At 40.4% G+C, this 11,048-nt stretch overlaps 1 protein-coding gene across 1 annotated transcript; it reads left to right on the forward strand.

Moving 5' to 3' along the window:
• Positions 1–5,376: 5,376 nt before the first annotated feature.
• Positions 5,377–10,464, forward strand: pex13 (peroxisomal biogenesis factor 13). Its single transcript, XM_080781287.1, has 4 exons — positions 5,377–5,512; positions 6,749–7,482; positions 7,841–7,963; positions 8,812–10,464. The coding sequence occupies exons 1-4, from the start codon at positions 5,439–5,441 to the stop codon at positions 9,168–9,170; spliced, it is 1,290 nt and encodes a 429-aa protein (XP_080637413.1). The 5' UTR covers positions 5,377–5,438; the 3' UTR covers positions 9,171–10,464.
• Positions 10,465–11,048: the final 584 nt, after the last annotated feature.

Consider the following 11,048-nt stretch of genomic DNA (forward strand, 5'->3'; position numbering starts at 1 on the left):
CAAGGGCAGGCCTCCCCAGACCTAATTCCAGGAGGCTAATTGATTGACAGCCAGGGCATAAGTAGGCCTGGGTGATTGGAGAACGCATGCACCTTGGTATGGTTTTGGCATTATGAGAGCCACATTCAGAGAACAATGCCAAGGAAGAACGGTTTGTAAATGCACTTTTGTGGATGATCAAGATAGGTAAATATCCTAAAAATGAATACAACATGTGGACAACAATGCTTTATTTTGCATGCATACAACTACAAGCCATATAATGATAATGGTGTGTGTGTGTGTGTGTTTCAACAGGGCATTTCAAACGGGTGCAGTTGCAGAGGGCAGCAGAGTTTATTATCTCTAGTCAAATTCATCTTTGTAGAAAAGAATAGAATTCATGCTGCATGTGATACGCTTCCTTGCCTTTTTTGGCACATCTAAAGTAAAGTGACAACAAATGGCACAGTTTAACTGATTCATATTGATAGCAATGTTTAATTGTGCAATGATTGATTGAAAGATATACATTTGATAAGTTGTTATTTGCTTTTTATGTTTTGTGAGTACTTGAACATTTTCGGACAGTCACTTAAGCCTGTGTGTGAACTGTTTTGCAAACAACATATCAAAATGTGTTCAGGCAAACGAGAAACTAATATTGTACTGTTTGTACAGTAGATGAAGGAGGGACTGTTAACTATACAGTGGGTCAAGAACTCAAGATGTGATCTCTCTTTCCCTCTTAGTGACCTGAATCACCTGATACCTGGTTTCACTTTCAGAGCAGAGGGTGTTGAGGGTGAATCAGAATCATAATACACGGGACGTGATGTTAAGACTGTCCATTGTGCCAATAGATGGTGTGGGCTCACATGAGATTTGCCTTGATGTTAAGAGTGGCATTGGGAAGTGTATTTCTTAACTAGGGTATGATGTCAATTTCGGGACACATCCTCAGTAGTGTGCCTTTGAATCAGTGGGTGTTTCGGCCTTCAACTTGCATCCCATGCCCAATCATTAAGATTTGCCTCCCACGGGACTATGCAAGGCAGGGGCGTCCTCTTGCTTGAAGATCAGCCGTTTTCACAATTCTTGCCTGCATTTTCCATTATACTTGCAGACTGCGAAATGATACATGGGGATCTGTTGTGCACTGGTCACTGGTCACTGGTCATTTATATCAGCAATATTCATATAAAACCATTGCTTGATCCTAATAATTGTTATATGATGAAATTCAGTTTTTAAGATCTAATAGGTGGGTTTTTACAAGCAATGCGTCCAGGAACGTCATTACTTAGTGTCACGGGGCAACCCGTGCCCTATATACAAAGACACATGAAACTGTTTCCTATAACATGCAAGGACTATTGTTTTAAACTTTATTTGAATGGTAATCACTGATTGGTTAGTTGTCTCTCCTGCACTGCTGGTGGCATCTCCCTTGATGAGGAAGGGGCCAAGTGCTATGCAGGAGAGGGGTGTTTCTCCTTATTCTTTGAGTTATTGTCATTGAGTGTTCATTCTGTTTTATACTTATACCCACTCCTATTTAAAGGAGGCTGCACAGGCTAGTTAGTTGGATGTGGGCATTGACACAAATAACATCCCTGAGGGAGAGCTACAGGGCCTTGTGTGATCAAGGTGCAGCCTGAAGAGAGCTCTCATCCTGTTTGGGTTTTGTTAAGGAGTGTTGCCCAAGTATTTAATTATCTTTTTGTCCTTTCTTTCTTTTGTTGCCTGTAATATAGTTTGCTATTGAGAATTATTGCACTGAACAATTGTATGGACTTTTGGTGGAGGAGTTTGGGGAAAATAAAAGCCCTTAACTACCATTGGGATGAACCTGACTGTTCTTGGAGCCTTGGCCGTTCGGGCAACTTCACACTTAGGATTCAGCAACACGGTGACGTGGTACAATGGAGCATCTTGTGTTTTTTCTTGTATCAGGAGCCTGAGGTGAAATGCTCTGTGCAGCTTCCTGTCTCATACTCTCATTCAGATAAACCGTGATATAACCTCAATGACAACCACCTCTGAGTACTTATGAGCAGAAAGCAATATCTGTACTGGTCACAGCGGTCATAAACTGGCAGCATGTGGAGGAGTTGTGTTTTGAGTCTGCTCTACATCACTGGTTCATGAGTCTGCTCTACATCACTGGTTCCAAAACTTTTCCAGCTGAGACCCAAAAGATTGGTATCTTCCCGGGACCCAAACATTATGAATTAACCACTTAAGCACTATTTAATTATGAAAAATATTTTTCACTATTTATTTAACAATAGATATCTTTTTTTTTTATCCTTTGAAATAATAATAAAATGTGTAAGGTGTAATGTGATGCATAGCGTCCTGTGTGACATTGCACCCGTGTTACGTTTAACGGTAGTACAGCCACAAGGCCACAGTCTTGTGCCTTTCAGTGTTAACCAACCATGCTCTGGAAAAGGCAAGCCAGACCTGTTTAGGCACCTGCTTCCAGTAATGCTGCACCTCTGCTGCTATGTCTCCACCCCCTGCACCCCCCGCCTCCTTGTGACACACACACACACACACACACACACACACACACACACACACACACACACACACACACACACACACACACACATACACATACACATACACATACACACACACACCCTTCCACCTCATAACCCAATTTAATTGTTGGTAAGACACTGCTATCCACTCACACTTTTAACTGAAACACCATTCATGCAACATCTCAAATTCCTTGTATGTGAACATATATAGTATACCAATAAATTCCTTCAGACTTTGATTACCGGTAACTTCAAACAAACTCTGAGATGAATTAAAAAACAGTGCTGTGCTTGATGGAAACCCGCCAACATAATGTCAAATTCATGCTAAATCTCTTCTACAGAGAATGTCTAAGCACGCAAGCCAAAAGTGCTGTATGAAATATGAAGAACGGTTGTTAGTACTCAGTACTCTGAGTGCAATTTGTCTGTTCCTGTCATTTACAAACTTCCTGAAGCACATTTTAATTATAGCTATTGTCACCTTGTGTGTTGTTAGAATGGCTACGCCATGCAAGACGTAACTCATATTTCAGTGCAGGGAAACCCCCATTGCTGTGAATGTTACACCAAAAATGAACTTGTCTTGGATGGATACAGTAATATTGACATTATACCATTGTTCTTATGAGCTGCATAAATCAGGATGTACTTCACAACAAAACAAACAATTATCATTATCATTATCTATAAAACATTTTTATAATAGGCCTACTCATTTTATAATACTGTTTAAGAAAGGTGCTATAAATATTTTTTTAGTATACAATTATTTAGCCCTGCCTGAGCTTTTCAAGTGTACTACGAAAGCAGAAATATTGCCATGCAAATCTGTTCTTGTTATGCAATTAAGTTGTTCCTTATTTTGATACGCAGGCACTCAAGCCCTATAAATAGTCCACGCTCGCACACACACACACACACACACACACACACACACACACACACACACACACACACACACACCACAAGAGGAACCAATATCTGTGAAAAGTACCCACTTCAATTTCAATTCAGCGGGCTGTCCACCAAAAATACATAGTACAACCAAGGAACATAGGACATTTTCTTAGCTATAGTCGGAGTAAAAAGGAATGTAGTCTTGAGCAACATTTAGACTGTAGATAGACAGACCAGTCACTGTCTCCATTTCTGAGGGAAAGCACAAGGACTGTAGTACAAACCATTGTCTGACCTTCATTAAAATCATACCCGTGTGAACTGAGTGGCGATAACTTTGTATGAGTGGGCTGTGGGGGGCATGGTATCACATTTCAAAAAGGTCAAAACATGATTGATGATACTCAAACCACAAATGCCAGGACCACCATCGAAAGACCATGTAACCATGTATAGTACCGGTAGTCCTCCAACACTTTTGTATTGTATTGTATTCCCACCTTTCGACTGGGAGGATCCTGAGACATTCGTCTTAAGGACTATTCATAGTCTGGATTTTCGGTGGTGAGGTGACCACCGGAGCTGAAATAACGTTGAGCGGTGGTGAGTAAAAACAGAGAGAAGGGCTGGAGCGGTGGCGGTGGTTTGCTCTTCATCGCGGCTTGTGACGTCATGTTGTAGCTCGGTGGTCACCCCACCACCGAAAATCGAGACTATGTATGAGCCTTTACTCTCACACACCTACAGTACATTGTGTGACATAAATACTTATTTGGAATACACTCGCCCCCACACACAACTCTGTCATCATCACAGGACTCCCTCTTCAAGTTTTAACCACACCATGCAGCACTCCCTCGCCACACTATACAATCCACTCAACGCTCACGCCTGATTCATGGTTCACTCTGGAGGACAGTGTTACACAACAGGAAAAAAACACCTACAGCTTTGATTAATTTGCCAAAATAATTTGCCAAAATAATTTGCCAAAATATTTGCCAAAATAATTTGCCAAAATATTTGCCAAAATAATTTGCCAAAATATTTGCCAAAATAATTTGCCAAAATATTTGCCAAAATAATTTGCCAAAATATTTGCCAAAATAATTTGCCAAAATAAATAAAATAAAAAATAAAACAAAATTCACAATTCATACTGTTATGCTTTTAAAACATGGACTCCTTCATCAATAACATTGCCAGCAGGTATTGATGCTTGGTACATTAATTGCCAACATTGGTACTCCTTCTGGGATCAGGAGGGTAGCTGGTGTCGGAATGAGAGAAGTTTGGGTCGGTAGATACAGGAATGTGAGTGAGGCGAATTGCTTTGTTCTGTGTGTGTGTGTGTGTGTGTGTGTGTGTGTAAAATGATTAAATAAAATAATTCTTAACACTTAAAATAAATTAAATTCTTTAAATTGAATGTCTGCAATCTAATTCTTTATACATTTCATGTATTCCAAATACATTAAATGTTTGGAATATATGAGATCATATAGACATTCTAGGGCTAAATTGGCCTATGGCCTGGCATTTAACCTTTGTGCCCTTTATTAAACCTTTTAAAAAGGTTTTGACCAAAGGCTAAAGCCTTAATTGGTAATCAGAGTGTAGATTACTCTGGTAGTAATTTGTAAAGGCCAAGAAAAGCCTGGTTCTAAAAAACTATGAAATCCCAGGCCTGCATAAGTCCCTGGTTCTGGTGATATTGTCCTTTTAATTAATTACTGTGTTATTTTATTAAACACTGTTTAAAAAAAATGATGCAGTACGTCCTCTGCTGGTTTATTTTTCTTCAACATACCAGGCTTTCAAGGCCAAAATAGTCAAATAGAAGCAACTGCAGGTATACCTGCTGATGAACAATCGTTCTTATTCTTGAATGGATTGCTCTGGCCTGTCAACAGAGAAGCGCTCTGACACCGTGGTAGGAGGTTCAGCTGCGACGACAGCATCGCAAGCTAAAACAACTTCTGGAAATTATTTTTTTCCCCCACGATGTCCTCACAACCTCCCCCTAAACCATGGGAGAGACGGATTCCTGGGGGCATGAGCGCACCTATTAATTACCGGTAAAGATGTGCTCGCTCACAACAATGTTTTTCTTTATTCCTTTGGCTAACTAACGCAGATGTGGCTAATGAAAGTTTAGCATAGCACTGTAGTGTTGACATTAGTGTATGCGCGTGCATTAAAGTTAAAGGCCGTGCACAACTGCACTGCACACATCGACCCGTCAAGTTAACTATTTGTTAAACATTTACAACTTACTTGTGACAACAACATAACTACAATAGTTCACTTATTGTGAACGTGTTAGCATTACTAACTCGCCACCCGTGGCTTTTAGGCCCAAGCTTCCTGGAAACTGATTCGGTCGCGTTCAATAATTTAATGCTACTATAGAACCATCACCAGAAAGCGATTGCGTGACCAGCTTATATTTATATTGAAGTCAAGAACGCCATTCATCTCTACTGATGGATGGGAGTTGCGATGGAAACTCAGGTGTAAACACTAAACAGTAGCCCTGAAATATGACTACTCGTGACGGACGACTCACGACTGTCATGTGAACCATGGCTAGTGTAACATGACATGCTTCTTTGCTTCTTAACTTTAACTGCTCATCCCAAGTGCAGGGTATATCATATGACTATCATGATTGATAAATGATAAGGCGGATTTTTTAAATAACTTGATATTGCGTGTTGTCTTTTCCTGCTTATAAATTATTTATCTGAACTTCTGTTCTACTTCCTTTACCCATGGCCTAGCTCTGGTCCATAGCAGTAGAAGGATATGGATCAGATCTACCCATGGCCATGGTATAGGCCGGGTACTATAGGCATTACTGATGATTATTTATCAGAACAGAACTCTTACTGTGTAAATATTTAGTGAAACTTGGCATGTTAACAATCTACAAATTAAACAATTGATTGAAAGTTTCACTGATGTGAGCAGCTAATGTTATTTACAACTGTACTACTTTCTGTGTTATCATGGAATATACTGTCCATGTCATGAGGTTAAAGTTGACAATTGAATGTAAAGTCTACCGTGGCAATTTAATTTAAGCATTTTCAGGAGAAGATGTTGCTCAGGTGGTCTCAGCCTCGGGTGTTTTTCAGTTTTACAAGTAATAGTAAATCCAGGTTCTCAGGAATATAAATGCTCAATTAATCATCAAGGTGAATAAACGTATCTATTAATGGTTTATTTGATCATTTGTATCCCCAATGTAGCACCAATAGTAACTAGTCACTATGATTGCCTAGCTCTAATTAATTCTCTCAATTCACCAGATCCACAGACTGTTTCCCAGGTACCACAAGTCCCTCCACCTCTGTCGGTCCACCTGTCCTCACACGGGTGGTTCCCCCAGTGCCCCCTCGTCCCGTTCAGCAGCAGTCCTACCGTCCTGCGTACAGCTCCTTCACCGGCTCCTCTTACAGCCCTTATGGGAGCTCCATGTATGCTGGTGGTGGTGGTGGGTACAGCCCCTACAGTTATGGCAGTGGCTATGGCCCAGGAGGAGGCTACAGTCGATTACCCCTCGGCCACGCAGATGCGGCTCCCAGCAGCTTTGTACAGCAGGCGGAGGAGAGTAGCCGTGGAGCCTTCCAGTCCATTGAGAGCATTGTACAGGCCTTCTCCTCAGTTAGCATGATGCTGGATGCTACCTTCTCTGCAGTCTACAATAGTTTCCGCGCCGTGCTGGACGTTGCCAACCACTTCACACGGTTACGAGCACACTTCACTCGGGTCTTTTCAGCCTTTGCACTGGTGCGCACTTTACGCTACCTTTATAGACGAGTACAGAGGCTGCTGGGGCTGAGATCAGATACAGAGGTTGAGGACTTGTGGGCAGAAAGTACCAGCGATGCCCTAGCCACTAGTGCGTCCAGAGCAGGGATGGAGGATCCAAGAGCAGGAGCTGTCAAGTCATGGCCCATTTTCTTGTTTCTGGCGGTAGTCCTGGGAGGACCTTACCTGATATGGAAACTTCTGAGCTCCACTTCAGGCTCCGAAGAAAGTGGTGAGACTTAATTGTAGAATTTGTAGCTATGTCATCATGTAATTATTCTATTTACATCATATAACTACATATGAGTTCATACATACATGGTCAGTTTGTAGCTGTAGCTTGTTCTAATTGTCCATTCTCATGAACAGAATTTGTGATTAGAATTATTTGTTATAGATATCATAGAACAAGACATGACAAAACATGACAAATATGCACATGCATACAAACAAAGTAAGTTCATCACAAATACTGTGGTGTGTGTGTGCGTGTGTGTGTGAGCTCACAAGAGAAGGAAAATGTTGTACCAAAGCAAAGTATTACTTTAGGTATTAGTTTTAATTTTGTACATTTATTTTCCATTTCTTAGCCACTAACTGGGCTAGCGGGGAGGATGATCATGTTGTGGCCAGAGCAGAGTATGACTTCACAGCTGCATCCGAGGAGGAGATTTCTGTGCGTGCTGGAGATATGCTTAATCTAGCTCCTAAAGGTGAGAGCTTCTGTATATTTCACTGAAACATAGTATTTATTTTTTCTTAGGGCATCATGTAACCAGTAAAAAGTTCCCTTTCTGAAAAATGTAGGAAGATCTCTTCAGATTTTACACAATTGTGTGTAATTGTGACTAGTTAACTGTATAAATTATCAACATAATATTTTTAAAATGTTATTTTTTAATAGTAATTGGAGTGAAACATTGACAATGTTTGAAAACTGAAAATAGGGTGGGTGATATGAACAAAATAAAAAAAACTAAATATTGTTTTTAACCAAATCCCTTTATGTAGTGACGATATTGTGGGGATGACTATTGCTGCTTTCACAAAAATATTTTAAATTTTAAATAAAATAATCATCAGTAATGCCTATAAAATGGTAAAGGCAAATATAACTGCTAGGTAAGTAACAGGCGTGTACGATGCAAAAACCTTACTGTAGTGGTGCAGCCTTTTAAACAGGAAATCGCACTTTTTCCACATCACAACACTAACGATACAAAATTACAGACTATCTGAAATCACAATATCCACATTGCCCAGCCCTACTTGAACAGAAGGTAGTAGAACAGAATACACACAGGCCGTAGAATTCACTGTACATGGACAACAGACCTTCATATTGAACATACATTCAGACAGACAGTAGACTATAAGCACATGGTCAACAGACCTCTTGTATTGAATATAAGTAGATGACCGCCTGTTGCAAAGATACAGTAGATTCAAAGGACTTTTCTTCTATTTTTTATAAGTTTTCCTTTGACAAAAGACTTGCATTTGACTCGTGCAATATTTCAACAACCAAAAGTTCTGTTCCCGTCCCCTTCTTTGTGCACAGAGCAACAGCCTAGGTTACGTGGCTGGCTGCTGGCCAGCATAGATGGACAGCTCACAGGCCTTGTCCCGGCTAACTACATCAAGGTCCTTGGCAAGAGGAGAGGGCGCAAGCATGCCGAGCTGGAGAGGCTTGCCCAGGCCCAGCAAGGGGCGCCACAGACGGGCCCGCCTCCAGGCCTACAGCCAACTGTAGCCTCAGGATTCACTCCAGGCCTCCTTGACCCAGTCTCTACCTCGGCAGCCTCAGAAAATCTTTTAGATTCAGTGTACAGGGAAACATCGGCACCCTTCACTCTGGAAATGCCCAACTCCCTGCCACCCAGCACCGTGCTAAACATCCCTGACAAGATTGACCTGTGATCTTGTGCTAGCACGCACAAACTCACGCGTGGGTGTGTATTTGTATGTTTGTTGTTGTGTTCATATAATTGGATCACTCTTTGTTCACTCTTTTAGCTGTGAAGCATTGCTCTTTTTCCTCAGTGGTCAATTTTACTCCGAGTGTACAAATGTATCCAGATCCCTTTGATTACACACTGTTGGAGATGCAAATGGGAAAATGTATATAATTTTACTGTGTGCTTTTCCATGTTTGCCTAGAAGTGGGAACCACTTGTACTCGTCCAGAATGACTCAAAATGATGACAATGCCGATCAATAATGTATTAGTTATATTTGTTATTGCATCTTGCTTCTCAATTCTGTGTGGAATCATCAAGAATGATATTGTACCTTGATAACGTTCAATGGTATCTACTATAGGTTTGACTGAACAAATTTAAAGAAATGTAGTGATTACTGATTACCAACTTACATTATTGAATAGACATGTAATTTGTAATGTACATTTATTTAACTCAATAGCAGAAATGAGGGAGGGGGGATAAAGAATGAAGGACTGATGTCAAGCTGTGCACTGTCAGTTAAAGGATAAAGCCAATACTCTGTTCTTGGAAATGTTCTTACCACTTGAATGTAATCTAGTAAAATCCTTAGTAGTTCTGGTATTAGATGAAGGCCCTTATACACATACGGGGCATAAATACATTTGGCAAAAGTAAATTAATACATTTTAAAACGGATATTTTTGTTGTGTTTTTGCTTTCCAAGCAAAATGGATTAAAGGACCACTTTTCAACCTATCTTCATATAATAGGTCCTAACTAATAATCATGAAAAAATGGTGCAATTTATTTCCAACTCGGTCTGTGTCTCATAGGAGGGCTGTGGGCAGTTCAGAAACCGTCTTCCAGTGACGACATCGATGGGGAATACAAGCCAATAAATACTGCAGGCTTTCTAGTCCTGAAAAGTTGCAATATGAAAATGGAAGCCATCGTTCTCACGATAATGAAAATCTAAATATCTTTGTAAAAATGATGATGCCTAATAGTAATGATGGAAGTCACTGGAAGACTGTTTCTAAACTGCCCACAGCCGTCCTATGAGACAGACTGAGTAGAAAGAAATCGTGTCATTATTAGTGAGGATCTATTATATGAAGATAGGTTGAAAAGTGGTGAAGTGGTCCTTTAACATGCCTACTTTTCAAAACGAGGTAAATTTTGCACACCTTCAGCCTGTTATAAAATAGGCTATTGTAATTTTGTAAATACTTAAAACAATTATTTTGAATAAAAAAAATCTAAAACTGGCTTGTTTTTTCGGTGGTTGTGTTTTTCGTTGTGAATAGAGGGTATGCGTGACATCAAACCCTGAAGTTATGCAGGAATGCCTACTGACTGAGTGGCAAAAAACGACTTTCTGGCCTTGACAACCCATGCATCCAAACAGAAAAGTCCTGATCTGATTGCATTAAACGACGTTAAACAATGTTAAACTCACTTTGCATGTTGCTTTGCCACTCAATGTGCCATTCACTTTAAGCATGCCCATACTCTCTATCTATAGTAGTAGTTTTTAGACTCTGGGACAGTGACTGCACACGGAAGGAGGTGACCGCGGTCACTATAGCAACCAGGACGCCTGTTTCACCTGCTGCACTGCGACAAGAGGAACGGCGCAGTCAGCTGCAGATCCATCCAAGGAGCGCTCTAAGCACGATTGGCTAGCAATTTGCAAATGATAGTATGATGTTCAGTTCCATTGTAATTATAATTAAATAGTTATATAATATTAAAAGTTTTTTATACTGTACACACTACAGCGAGATTTGCAACCACAGATTAAGCAAAGCAACTGCTGTGCTGCTATAGCCGAGTGATGCTAAGCTAGCCA

Source organism: Protomyctophum bolini (genome assembly GCF_963924005.1).
Source record: "Protomyctophum bolini genome assembly, chromosome: 14".
Lineage (NCBI taxonomy): Eukaryota > Metazoa > Chordata > Actinopteri > Myctophiformes > Myctophidae > Protomyctophum > Protomyctophum bolini.